The sequence below is a fragment of the Botryllus schlosseri genome, chromosome 2 (genome assembly GCF_051294905.1).
Source record: "Botryllus schlosseri isolate E-star chromosome 2, Bs_hap1, whole genome shotgun sequence".
Classification (NCBI taxonomy): domain Eukaryota; kingdom Metazoa; phylum Chordata; class Ascidiacea; order Stolidobranchia; family Styelidae; genus Botryllus; species Botryllus schlosseri.
In genome coordinates this window covers 8,581,977-8,595,767 of record NC_137237.1, presented here as the reverse complement: position 1 = coordinate 8,595,767, position 13,791 = coordinate 8,581,977, and the positions used below count along the sequence as shown (strand labels likewise).

Genomic DNA, 13,791 nt, shown 5'->3' with positions numbered 1-13,791 from the left:
CCCTGACAGGACATCGATCAACAAGAAGGCATTGATTTCCAATCCATGGCTATCACTATACAGTATACACCCGCTACACAAGGACACATGAAGGAGGGGAACACTCAATTACAAGTATAAATATATTCTAAATCAATTACAGCACGAATCTTTTGAAAATAATAAAATAATACAAAGTATCGCTACAACTAATATCCACGTGACTTGATGGAGACGTTGATTATCGCCATAATCGATGAGTAGGCTAGTAGCTCGAGAAAGTGATGTCATCAATTCTGATTCCGGGATAAGATCCTCCGCAGTATAACTGATTTCTCCTAAGAGTCACCTTTCGCATTCGCTTCATCCTGTAAGCCCTGACAAAAGAGGATGATGATAAGTCGATAACAGTTTGGCCATATTTCTACTAGTATGCCAACTAGAAGATGTTTCAAACGATAATCGCCTTTGCCCCACACAATGTGATGTGAGATATCCCCATTGAGTTCACAGTGTTAAAAATATGCAATTGTTATCAAGGTCTATATTGTAGAAATAGGTTAAAATAGGAATGCAAAGTTTCTGTCATTTTGTATATTTTAGTGCAGTGGTTCAGATGAATCGCTGGGCCAGTCTTTTAAGGCCAACAAGGCTAGAGTTCAACACAGAAACCCGACTCATACTGCAAAAGTCACACTGATAGGCAGAAAATATTCATATAATCCGAGAGAACAAACCTGAAATCTGCTTTCGCGATTTTTCGACACCGGCGGCTTTGCGTCGCCAGATTCCCCTACGTTACTGCGACTGTGGATGGTGATAGGCGGGGGTACAGCAGCTATTTCATCACCGGCACTGTCAGACAGCTCAGGAGATTTCCCCCTCGAACGCTTCCTGGAATCGCGTCCTGATGTCGATTCCGCAGCGGTAGTACTTCCAGGCAGAGGAAACTTTATCGTCGAAACGCCTGCGTATGCCGCTAGACCCCCAAGGCTGTATGCGAATGAACAATATCGAAATTTCATGCCGGTGACACCGTATTTGGCCTACTTCACAATTCTCCGAAAATATACGGGTTTTATTTCAATACAACTATATTATTTAATTGTTTACTGAAGTTCTGTACCCCAAGAGTATCTTCAATACGGAAAAAGAAAAAAACAGGATATGTGCGTAATCCCACCCAAGCTTATCCAGCAGCTCCAGAAATTCGTGGAACTTATTGAAGGAAGTTTCGATGCTGTCCAAAAGCGTGTCGTCGTCGAGCGCCGAGCTTATGCGGCTAGCTTCTCTCGCGTCTTCCAGTTCTTTTTTCAGCCGGATATTCTCGATCTGAACCAGAGACGGACAAAGCAGTCAGCCTTGCTGTTACCCGTATATTTCTACTCAATTACAAGTACAAGTAGCCGTTTCCAAGATGTCAAAACCACTTCAAGCAGAAGTAGATACTGAAAGGTCTAATGAGTACTTGAGAATGTAGCCTAGTTCTAAGAAGTCGATTTGCTCGACAGTTGAATACTATAGGAAATAATCTCAGGCGACTACTTCCAAGACTGCGAAGTGTGTCTTAGTGACTAATTCAAAATAACTAATGGCGCAACAAACTTTGGAGATATTATATTCTGTTAACGTGACACAATGGCAATTTCCGTTGGTTCATATTAAATTCTCGGTCATAGAATCGAAACCAACTTATCACAAAACTACTTTTTACAAAATTGAAGGTAGAAATTAATCAGTTTTGACTAAACAACTGGTCAAGTAGAAGTGGAATATGTTGCAAATGTGAAAAAATTATACCCACTACACAGATATAGTCTACTGGTCGCGGATGGAAAAAGGTAACAAGCAAGAGTATTGATGTCGCTACCTCTAAATTCACGGCTCGTTCTTCAGTGATGCGTCTCGAATTTCTTTGCTCCGTGATCGCCCGGTGAGCGTGCACTAATTCCACCTGTAATCCCGCAGAAAGGGATTTAAAGTAATTTGTCGGCACAACATTGGCGACATATTGCGACTAGGGCTGAGCGCAGCGATCCGAGTGCTCGAATCCGAATCGACAGTTACTTGTAATGATTCAAGTCAGCAGTTAAAGACGATTTTTTCGATAGCCGTTCCACAAAGACTTGCATTATCAACGAGAATTATAGTTGCAATACTTTTTCCCCATCGTGTTCAATTCGTCGTATCACAGTATGTAGTACAAGGCTACGCACATTAGTGGAAACGACATTTCTCTGAAGTCGTGATAAACCCGGCAAAGAAAAATACCTAACAATCTTTATGTTGTGCTATCTCTTAAAAGGCATATATTTGGACATACCACAACATTCATACTCCTATGACATTATAAAGAATGATACTTGAATACACGACCCGAAACCAAATGCTAGTCACAGTCAAGCATTTGGTTTCGCCCAGTCCTATTTGCGGTGAAACAAATATCTGTAAATCCATCACCTGCAAATTCCTTATAGTCTGAGCCGGAGAATCAGATTTCTGGTTCCTTCCCGACTTCCTCTGCGACAACTGCAGGGCAGGTACCTCAGGCGACTTCAGATCGGAAGTTTTGATCGGCTGCTCTTCTCCTTCCTCCTCGGTAGAAGATGCGGATTCTTCCGCTTCTTCGACAGTGACTCGGAAACCCTGAATTCATAGACATTGTAACCGAGATATTATATCGGTCGAGAAAACATTTTAGCCAACCTCCGGGTTCTGTAGGTAGCGCGGTGTGCCGACGCTTCCTGCACCCGCGTATGCCCTGAAATGAAACCAAGCTTCATATTTCCACGTCGGTTTGGAAAACAAACAAGAAATCATACACGATGCTAACAGTTACTTGATTAATATTAACTCAGTACGTTAAAAATCGTAATCAACAAAAGGAATGGAACATGTAGCATAAGTAACGCAGATCCGATCCGGAAATGCGAAATGTTCTCTGACAGGGCCAACTATCCGATTGTTACATATCAGATCGATGTTCTGTACAACATTAAAACAAACTGCACCATCATTGTATCTAGGTGTCTGTATCACACGATAAGCGATAATGACATCTTGAGAGAAATTATAAATCAAAAGAAAATTCCTATCATCATATTTTGTGCCTTCGTTTACAAATTGGTCCAGACGAGCTCTCAATGTAATGGAAAGTATTGTGTACCGTCACCTCAACACAGTGCAAATCGCAATATAAGTAGACGTACCTTTTGTACTGCGATGCACGATACGCAGTTCTCCACGGCACTCCCTCCCGGCTGGGATTACCGGGAGTTGGACTTGTTGGTGCTTTCGCTGGTTTTACTGCTGACGTCGGAATTTAAATTCATGCATCCTTACGACAGACATGTTTTGGAAAGACATCGCACTCACCCGATCTTGTTGCAGGTTTTCTGCCGTAAGCACTACGAATTTGACGACCACGCCGACGTGGTCTTGTGCGATATGGGTCCTTGGGAGGTTCAGATTTAATCCAAGGAAACTGTGAAAAAAGAGACCGTAAACTGATGTGGTTGTCCAATGTCCATCTCGGCCTTGTGATGCCGTACTCAGGTATAGAAGAGGGTATTGAACAAGGAAATACCATCGGCACATAATAACACATTTTATCAAGAGCTGGAACCTGGAGCTATGATGTATTCCACACAAAGTTAGTGCTTCCAGATTTGGTCATCATAAGACATCGAGCAAGCACGATAAATGTGTCTTAAGCAGTGGTTGGATTCAGATGGTTCCACAGAGCCATCTCATAAATATTTAGGAGATCAGCAAACTGGTTTGCGTGATTGGTTACTACCAATGAGATTTTGTTACACGCAACTGAAGCAGGCGTAAATTATGTGTGCTGGGGAGATGGATACGCAAAGCAACTGCAAGATTGTCAAATCAGCACCACTATTATTCTAGCTACTTGCTATCCGAGAGCACTGAGCATCTAGCAGGGAAGTCTTTGATCTGGTACAGCCTGGCATCGAACCCACATCCTATCGATCAAGAAGCTGAACGCTCTACCATTCCGTTATCTCCCTAGTGCAAGGATAAGAGCTACAGAAGTACAGGTGAATAATAGAGAGGAATTATAGGATACCGATATTGAGCTTAAGATCATTGTTACAGAATAATTGGAATGTATGTTGACTCTTCACCTCTTTATCATCATATCCGTTAGAGTTGATGAGAACTTGCCCAATCACGGAATGCAGCAAACTACGATCTAACATAAACAACAATCATTAATTTCCTTGGACTGCCATCAATCAGACCATGTACTTACCTATCAGCGGGTTGACTCTCACGTCGACCACCACCAGAGTTTTATTCTGTGATAGCGTTTCTAAAAGGGCGTTAGCGCCCTCTCTGCCGACACCACATTTTTGAAGGTCAATGGCTTTAAAAGAATATCGCGTATCAGTTCAGTAAAAACAAATCAAAATCATCAGTGAGTAGCGCGTGTGACTACTTTCACCGTCTTTGCTAATGTGTCAGGCAGACTTGTGAAAATAATTTCAATACATATTTCAATAATAATCATGCACTTCTTGATATAAGGACCAATGCCCACGCAGTCTTGTTTCAGTTAAGATATTGCGGTACATTGAGCATAACACTATGCCAATCTATATTTGTTTCATTTGACCGTTTATGATTCACAATGAGTAGACAATGGGCCGCCTACAAGAGTAGGCCTATAAAGTAGGCCACAAGATGTAAAATATCAAATGATAAGTTCATCGACACTCGACAGTGCAAACATCTATGATGAAGGCATGTTGCACAAAAATTTTGACTTTGTAAACAATTTTGAAAACTTTTTGACCTAGCGCAACAATTTTGAAAAGATTTGGTCCCAAAGAGGCATCTTGTGACTCCCAAAGTAGCCACCTCCGAGGAACTACTAAATATATGCGACGCCTTGATCAAATCGACTTTTTGAAACTCAAGCACTTTTCAAACCTTCCATTTTTCAGGATGAGTTGGAAATCACTATTACTTGTAATTGAAATGAAATTTATGACATTACTTCTAATTGAGTTGAATACTTTGAACATTTCTGAGAATTTACATATATATTGCATGTTGATCAGAAATCTACAGAGGTCGTTAAAGTGTTGCTACTTAGGAAGAACTAGAAATAGCTCTGTCAATATTTACTCAATTACAAGTAGGCGTAAAGATTTCCAAAACATATAAAACTACTTCAAGTGGAAGTAAAACATATCAGGACTACGAGTAACCAACCGAAGTCGGTAGTTTCGTTTTGAGGCATATGCTTTTTGCAGTTAGTCGGACGTGGTTACTTTGAAAATTGCAATTAGTATCTCGCCAGGACCAATCTCATTCACCCCACCCTTAAGCCAGAGATCGTCTTTCAATGCGTCCGCAATCTGGCATATCCCCTCATCGCCAAGCATCGGATTGTGGTTCAAGGTGATTCTACGCAAGCCGGTCATGCTGTTCAAGTTCGGCTGGCGGTACCGGAGACTTTCTGCCCACGCTTCGCTGTGTCTCTCCGTGGATTGGTACTGCAAATTTCATAAAGATGGTGCCGAAGAAACTCGTGATGTACACACTTTTGATCATATGGTGGTGATGTGGTCAGTAACAACGCGAGTACAAAAGCAAGTCTTATTTACTCGCACCACTTACGACAAAGTGGTCCTATTTTTAGACTACTGATATCGGAGAACGGTATTAAAGTTTTCAAGTTTATTACTGATTCATTAAAATTCTGTGCGGTGAAATGTTGAGGTGTTCAATGAAATATTCATAATATCAGAAAAGCGCAATCTTTGTACTATGATCGTTGATGAGCGCTTCAAATCACGTCTTTCAAATACTTTATCAGCGGAAAGTCGTTGTCATCAGCTAGTTTCAGGACAATAGGTTATGAAAATTGCATTGTCCTACAGTCGCCCATACAATGTCTGTCCGTGTAATCAAGAACTTATTTCGTTCATATATTCAACTCTAAATTCAATAAATAAAACCCATCCTTTATGTCAACGTTGTTCTTTGATGAACACAAACGGTATTTTTATCTGTTGATTATGAAATCTGATTGAAATTCTGTTATTAATAAATAATCTTTCAATGACCATTTTGCTTCCATTCGAATCGGCGAGTCAACTGCATCAAGCCATCAGCAACTTTGGATCATTTAGCCTCTCTTCAGAAACACCCAACTACTTTTAACGCTGCTCATTTGAGTGCCTTTCCAATGGCAACTTCAACTGTATAGAACACTGTAGGCTATACACATTCAATTCAAGTTGATAAAACATTAGTTGAATGTATGTTACAGTTGTTACACCAGTATCCACACCTTGATGAGCTTCGATATAGTCTCAGCACTATTACGCGTTAAACTGCATCCGGTGAAGTTAATGTGAGTTAATCCAGGATGATGCTTCACTGATGTTGTCAACTCTGCGAAACAAATACAAGGACCTGACGAGTTCGACAAGTGGAAAATTATCAGAAGAGCACAAACTTTCACATCCATCGTCGCGGATATGGCAATACTCCAGTGAGAGGTGTGTAAGAGTGGCATTCCGTTCAAATCCCTGAAAGTCGAGCAATATCATATCAGGACACAGTTATAAAAGGTTAGCTACGAAATTAGGGTACCCATAGAAGTCAGTTTATTGCACCAGGGTATTTTAGGAATAGGAGTGCCCACTCTCTACCAGACTTGAACAATTACATAATTCTAGTTGTCTAATTAGACTATTTAGAGCAAAATCGAATTTAATTACTGGAATGGTTCTGATGCTCTAATTTCATTTCTAATCTAATTTGTGGTTTGCTTGAAAAGGCTGCAGGGGAACTGTATAGTGCTGATGTGTCTCAATTTCGTTATTTGGTGATTGTTTAGTTTCTCAATTATGGCTCATTGTAATTGAACACTAATCGACCGTGACAGACATCTCGCTTCGCACGTACTCGCCTGGCTTCACGCTGCGTGAGGGAGCTAACATTGTTTGCTTGTATTTCTTAATCCTTTTAGATCATAGTGTAATTGGGGTTATTGCCTATTAGCATACAATAAAACTGTAATCACACTCATACTGTGTATTGCGTGGGATTTATCAAGTGCTAACCAAGCTTGCGATAAAAACATTTGTGACTCTCTTGCTTATGTGGATAAACTCCAGGGTTGTAACCAAGTCACAAGGCTCCGAGTCACAAGTCAATCTCACTTTTATAGTTTTGACTCGAGTCAAGTTGAGTCATTTCAATTCACCACCGAGTCAAGTCCGAGTCCAAGTCAGCGAGCAGAGTGCTGAGTCCGAGTCATGGAATTATGACTCGAGTCCGAGTCCAAGTCATTGTGTTGACTGCTCAGTTTCCAGTTGAAGTCTTGGTAAACCCACTTTTTATAACTCTGTTTGGTGATATCGAATGGTTCGCATTTATAATATACCAATTTTCCTCACTTTTAGCAGTTTATGGTCGCATTTTCAAGTACCAGTACCAACAGACAAAATCCCAATAGTGTGTTGGCTTCGGAATTACAATGAAATGTCGGTCTTGGCCGTCTTTTGAGTTGAGTCATTTCCGTATTTTGATTAAATGACTCGAGTCAAGTCGAGTCATCAGAAAATCCTGCCTCGAGTCGGACTCGAGTCGAGTCATTACAACCCTGATAAACTCTGACTTGATATGAACTCGTCGAACCGACCTTATTCAATTTCCAAGATTTTGCGAATTCTGCAATACTAATTCTAATCTAATTTGGAAATCTAACAAGGGTTGAAACCAAGTCACAAGGTCCCGAGTCACAAGTCAACCTCATTTTTATAGTTTTGACTCAAGTCATTTTCAATTCACCACCGAGTCAAGTCCATGTAAGCTAGTAGAGGGTCGAGTCCGAGTAAGTGTTTTGACTCGATTCCGAGTCGATGAAAAAATTGACTCGAGTAAAGTCATTATACGCATTGGAAAAAATGACTCGAGTCAAGTCTAGCCACCAAAACTCGCGACTTGAGTCATTACAACCCTGAATCCAACCCTTGTGGATTTAATTCTAATTCTAAACAAATTTGGAAAAAATTGTGCAGCTATCATTCTAATCTAATTTGGAAGGGCTGGAAATTTTCTAGTAGTCCAACTCCCCTATCAATTCCAGAAAAACAATCTTTGAAGTGTAATAAGAATTGGCTAATTGAACAGCTGCAAAATTTTCAAATGGACTCACATAATGGCTTTGAACATAAATCATCAAAAAACATAAATAATTAGTATTATCAATTGCAATAATAAAACCGGTAATAACCATTGATCTCTATTCATCAACACATCAGTAGCAATATCAGAAATTAGTCTGCCAGCTCATTTAATCATGTCACTCATACGCCTATTCAGCGTCACATAGATTCGTTGAGTGTAATGTTACAATCACTAATCGGCTAAAGACATGCATCACCAATTATCAGCACCAACCTTTGCTAAGACAGTCAAGTCTTTTTGTCGAAATGGGACCCCTTGCATATCCAAGCATTTCAGGCATTCCGTTTGTTTGAGACATTCCGATATCGCTTGAGCCAACCTCAACGTCAAGTCTTTTTCTAGAATTGCCGGAGTTCGTCTTTTGAAGAAGTGTGATTTTTTCACATCTAAATATGTAATGTACTGTGTGGGGATATTTCACTTAAAAATGATTATGTACAGAATATGTCAGTAGAATTATAGCGAACGGCTGAAAGCATGTAATACAAGTTAAAAATTTGTGAAATTACCGTCTTTGATCGCTGATTGGGCGTAGTAACTGCGAACAGCAATAAATCGAAGATTCTTATTAATGCGCAGCGTATTGAGAATAGGAGTCCAGTCTACCAGGCGTATTTTGTCAGCATTGATATCAAGTACTCCTTGAGCAAGATGAGCCTGTAAAATTTACGATGTATCATTTTACGAATTCGAAAGAACATTCCTATATATCAGACCTGGGCAAAGTGCGGCCAGTGGGCCAAATGCGGCCCGCGAAGCTATTCTGTGCGGTCCGCGAAAGGCTGCTTGGAATTCAAAACATAAAACTTGCTTTTTCAATGGCCAAAACCATAGGCTGTATCAAATAAACAGGAAATTCGTTTACTTTGAAGCCTGTTTATTAATATGCCACGATTACACTGCCTACGTACCTGGCATGCGTAATCCAGATTCAAAATAAAGGCAATGTGGCAAAGTGTGAGTAGCAACAAGAAATCACTATTTCCATATAGTTGAGTTCAAACCTTCCTTGCTGACATTGTCACATTACGCATTATACGGCATGTGTTTCAATTTGTGACGTGACATGTTTCCAAGTCCCTAATTCATAAAAAAGTCAATCAGTGCTCACGATTACTATATGACTCATCATATCTATAACCCATAAAGGATCAACGAGCATGCCTAAAAAGAAAGAAAGTCGAAAAGTGAAATTCAATGAAGGTTTAGGTTTAGAATTTAGAGCACTAAATATTCGCATACTGGAGTCAGGGATAGCCCATCCTTTCAGTTTTTGCCGATCATGTCGCCGAGAATAAGGATTTTAATTAAAGCTTCGCTCAACATAAAGGCTATTCAACCTGCACACTTCCTGGAAGGCTGCGACCAAGTAAATACGCTTTGTACTATTGCATGTACATTTCAGTGCAATTATAGAATGTAAACGTGGAATGGCAGCGACCGATTTTGCAGTTTCGTTCCGCTTCACTGAAGCTTTACTCAGATTTATTTTACGGCAGCTACTGTAGGATTTATGGCAATCCAAAAGTTGTCTTCCAGAGCTCAGAACTTACTGAATCTGGTCTTGATCGAAAGCTACTGTCGCACTGATTCCGAAAATATCAATCAAAATACAGTCAGGCTCCGTACTTAGATGATAAATCACCCTCAACATCTAAAATCTGCATTGTTCAGAACAATCGGATGAACGCAAAACAATGACCACAACAATGACCCATTGCGGCTCTTCGATTGTTCGAACAATGCCGATAATTCAGACTTGAAGGGCGAATTCTAAGCGGCCCAGTGCCTGATCATATTTTCATTCACATTTTCGGAGTCAGTGTGACAGTAGCTTTCGATCAATACCAGATTCAGGTAATTCTGCGCCCTGGAAGACGACTTTTGGATTGCCATAAATCCTACAGTAGCTGCCGTAAAATATGTCTGAGTAAAGCTTCAGTGAAGCGGAACGAAGCTGCAAAATCGGTCGCTGCCATTCCACGTTTACATTCTATAGTGCAATGGTCCTCGAACTGAGAGATGTGAAAGCATCAGAACGGTGGCACGAAGTCGAAGTTTACTGAAGCGATATCATCCAGCTTGTAGGTATTGCCCTGTGTATTGTCCGACTTTCATACTACACAATTCTCTCATCAACAGCCATAATCTTTCATGCCATCAAATTATCCGTTGGGATTGCTAGCATTCTGGTTGCACTTTTTAATATTTTGTGATATCATCATGAGTGTTGCCGAAATTGTTCGCTATGATAAAGGGAGGAGTGCCTAAAAAAGTTTGAAAACCACTGTTTTAGAGTCTGAATAGAAGAACGTGGATAGGGGGTTAAAGAGAGCTAAAATGTAACATGTTTAACATTGTTTCGAATCATGAAAGCGAATACATATTTTTTAATCAACCGTCACTTTCTCATTACCTAATATCAACACATTTTTAACAATATAATTTAGAAATATACAATAAATACGCTGGAGAACATAGCTAAATTTTTTCACGTATTTATTTTTCTCATTTGGCCCACGGAGGAAAATAATTGCCCACCCCTGCTGTATATCAACAATAGTATCACAAAATATGACGTCACAGGCATGAAATTTCGAATAATCGGGGCGGAGTGAGCGCTTAAGCTCAATGTTCGGGATGGTACACAAATTCCTTCTGCAGCAACAGGCTTGGTTGGCACTTGTTTCAAGTTTCAAGTACGGGACAGCGTTCCCAAAAATCTTACCTTTACTTCTAGGAGAGGCACAGTATCTTGTAACGCACATAAACTGCAATAATGTGTTTCAAAGTCAAAAGCAGCTCTGTGCCTTATCGCTACACTTTCTGGAGCCGATGCCATAACGAAGTCCTGTTTTTCTTGACGTGGTATCTATAAGGCACAGTATGTACAAGATTGTGGAACAAAAGCAAATTACACCCGGAATAACGAAACAAGATTACTTTAGAAACGAATGTCCTTAACTTGGGCAATCTTGAAGACCATTCAATCTACATCCGGAAGAGCAGAACAAATTTACAGCACAGCGTGAAGACATCGACCGATCCCGTCCGAAACATTTGAATATGTTATGAACTGCGACCACTGTAGCGAATCGGCTAACGGTGCTGATGTTTATTTTGTTTATTTTGAACGGAACTTCACAGCTATATTTTCGCCTGCGCTTTCGCTTGCGCCAAGCAGGCCGGGTTATCACATCTTTTACTGCGAGTGGAATCCTTGTGTGCTGATATTGAGCGCCTATGGCTCGAAAAGACATATTCAATATTCGTCAGTTTAAATTTTCATCTGCCCAAGACACACACAATGCGATGTAATGAACAGAGGGAGGATGCCGAACGACTGGCATCCACCTCGGCCTATTGCCCGATGTCACAGTCTTCCTCGATGTTAATCTTTCACCGTCGCTATTTCTTTCTTTTTTCTTTCTTTCTGTCTTCATCGCATCTTTTTGACTGGGCTTTTTTGTCGACGTAAGAACAGCGAGACGGGGGACAAGGAGCCAAAAATAACCTCTAACAGCGGGACTTGAACCCGGGCCACTTGCGTAGTGCGACCAAGAAATCGATTTTTAAAATTAAGAATGGTCATTTCACCAAATCTGCATTGAACTCGCATGGTTGACATATTCGCTGTTAATCGTCAGATTATATTTTCATCTGAACGAGACACACACAATATACAATGCGATGTATTGAACAGATAGGAGGATGGCGAACGACCAGTTGCAGTCTTGCGGACTCTGCGGACTTAAACTGGCATCTACCTCGATCCTCGGTCTTGTGCCCGATGTCACGCCTTCTCCGCGCTTTAGAAACGTTTTCCGATATGCTCCGCCCAGATAGATTTCCATTTCTAGGTACTATGCCGGTTGGCAGGCTCTACATACCGGCCTACCCCTTCAAAGTTCACCGTGACATCGAATGTTCCTTCCACCAAATTCGCCTTGAAATCGCATGGATGCTTTTCCGCAGTTTCCGTGTTTTAGACACATTTTCAGCTTAATTTTATCAGCTACTTTGTACTCTCATCAGAGATGAGCGGATTTGAGATTTCTATGTCCTAATCCAATCCAAATCCGAACCTTGAAATCCAAATCCAAATCCTAATCCATAACTTTTTCATATTGAAGTCCATGTCCAATCCTAATCCGATTCCAACTGGAAAAAACAGAAACAGAAAAAATACTAATTTATGCAATGGAGGGATTCGAAAAATTTCTTTCACAACCAACGATTCACTTGATTCAAGATAACTCAGTAACCATAGGTACATTAATAACTGATCTGAATAAAGTTTGTCGCCATTCGCCACATGACATTTCAATCTCCCAGAAAATAGGTAAATCCAATCCAAATCCAAATCCGTTCTGAAAAAAATGTCTAATCCAAATCCAATCCAAATCCGACAAAATTTCACAAATTCTGTTTTTTCAAAACCTAATCCTAATCCATGCTCATCTCTGACTCTCATAAGGAAAAGGCCGCTGCTCATTTGCCGAGTGTTGGCATTCCGCGTTTTAGAGTTGCTACGGATGTGCAAGGGTTCCGCTATTTCATATTCAATGTTGTTTAGGAATATATTATTCAAATATGTTGTGATGTTCTGTACTCCTAAGCCGCTAAGCGTCTCTCGCTTTTCAGCTTTTGAGGGTGCCCATTACGATATATAGGATACGATAATCTCTTTGGCAGGAGGTCTTTAAGGTCCTTAGTTTTCCTAATGAATTCCTATATGGAATCTCTGTCCATTTTTTGAAATAAATCCTGCGTGATGAGAGCTTTTCTATATAGAATAATTAAGGAATTAAACAGAAAATCCTGCGTGACGTTGCCACCAATTCCAACCAGGCTAATGATTATTACCAGTCCAGACTATCACTACAAAAAAAATTAGACAAATATTTGGTCTCAAATTTAAGAAATGAGGATGATTTGGTCTCATTTTCAGCAATTTCAGTCTCACTGATGAATTGAGGTCTCAAAATTAAGAGTGATTCAGCTGTTTAAGACCATATATAATTGTGTCACAATTATTTGGTCTTGAAAATGAGACCAATAAAAAGCATCTCATAAGACATATTGTGCTTATTAAGACAGTTTTTGATGTGTTAGTATTTTTGGTCTTGTTTTTAAGGCAAATTTCGCTAATCAAGAAACGACATGATTTGTGGTCTTAAAAATGAGACCTGAAAGTTGACATGGGTCAGGAGCTTTAAGACATAACTAGCTTAATGAGACAGTTTTTGATTTGTCAGTATTTTTGGTCTTGTTTTTAAGACAGATTTCGCTAATCAAGTAACAATATGATTTGTGGTCTTAAATATGAGACCGGAAAGTTGACATGGGTCAGGAGCTCTAAGACATAACAAGCTGATTGAGACAGTTTTTGATGTGTCAGTATTTTTTGTCTTGTTTCTAAGACAAATTTCACTAATCAAGAAATGACATGATTTGTGGTCTTAAAAATGAGACCGGAAAGTTGACATGGGCCAGGAGCATAAGACATAACTGGCTTTTTGAGACAGTTTTTGATGTGTCAGTATTTTTGGTCTTGTTTTTAAGTCGGATTTCGCTAAT

The 13,791-nt window shown here is 40.0% G+C and overlaps 1 protein-coding gene across 3 annotated transcripts; it reads right to left on the bottom strand.

The window, feature by feature from the left end:
* Positions 1-108: 108 nt before the first annotated feature.
* Positions 109-12,197, bottom strand: LOC145433302 (centrosomal protein of 78 kDa-like). Of its 3 annotated transcripts, none has more exons than XM_080310364.1 (17): positions 11,155-12,197; positions 10,940-11,083; positions 8,721-8,868; positions 8,425-8,597; positions 6,473-6,545; positions 6,305-6,408; positions 5,330-5,504; positions 4,256-4,369; positions 4,128-4,195; positions 3,355-3,463; positions 3,189-3,288; positions 2,686-2,740; positions 2,440-2,625; positions 1,850-1,933; positions 1,163-1,311; positions 717-972; positions 109-356 (listed from the first exon to the last, which is right to left on the bottom strand). In XM_080310364.1, exons 2-17 carry the CDS (start codon positions 11,051-11,053, stop codon positions 318-320), a joined length of 1,947 nt encoding a protein of 648 aa, XP_080166490.1. In that variant the 5' UTR covers positions 11,054-11,083; positions 11,155-12,197; the 3' UTR covers positions 109-317. The 3 variants fall into 3 exon arrangements, with proteins under 3 accessions (XP_080166490.1, XP_080166491.1, XP_080166492.1); XM_080310365.1 differs by having other exon boundaries at positions 3,189-3,285; positions 11,155-12,196; XM_080310366.1 differs by lacking the exons at positions 10,940-11,083; positions 11,155-12,197 and adding exons at positions 8,928-9,046; positions 9,123-9,583.
* Between the last annotated feature and the right edge of the window lie 1,594 nt (positions 12,198-13,791).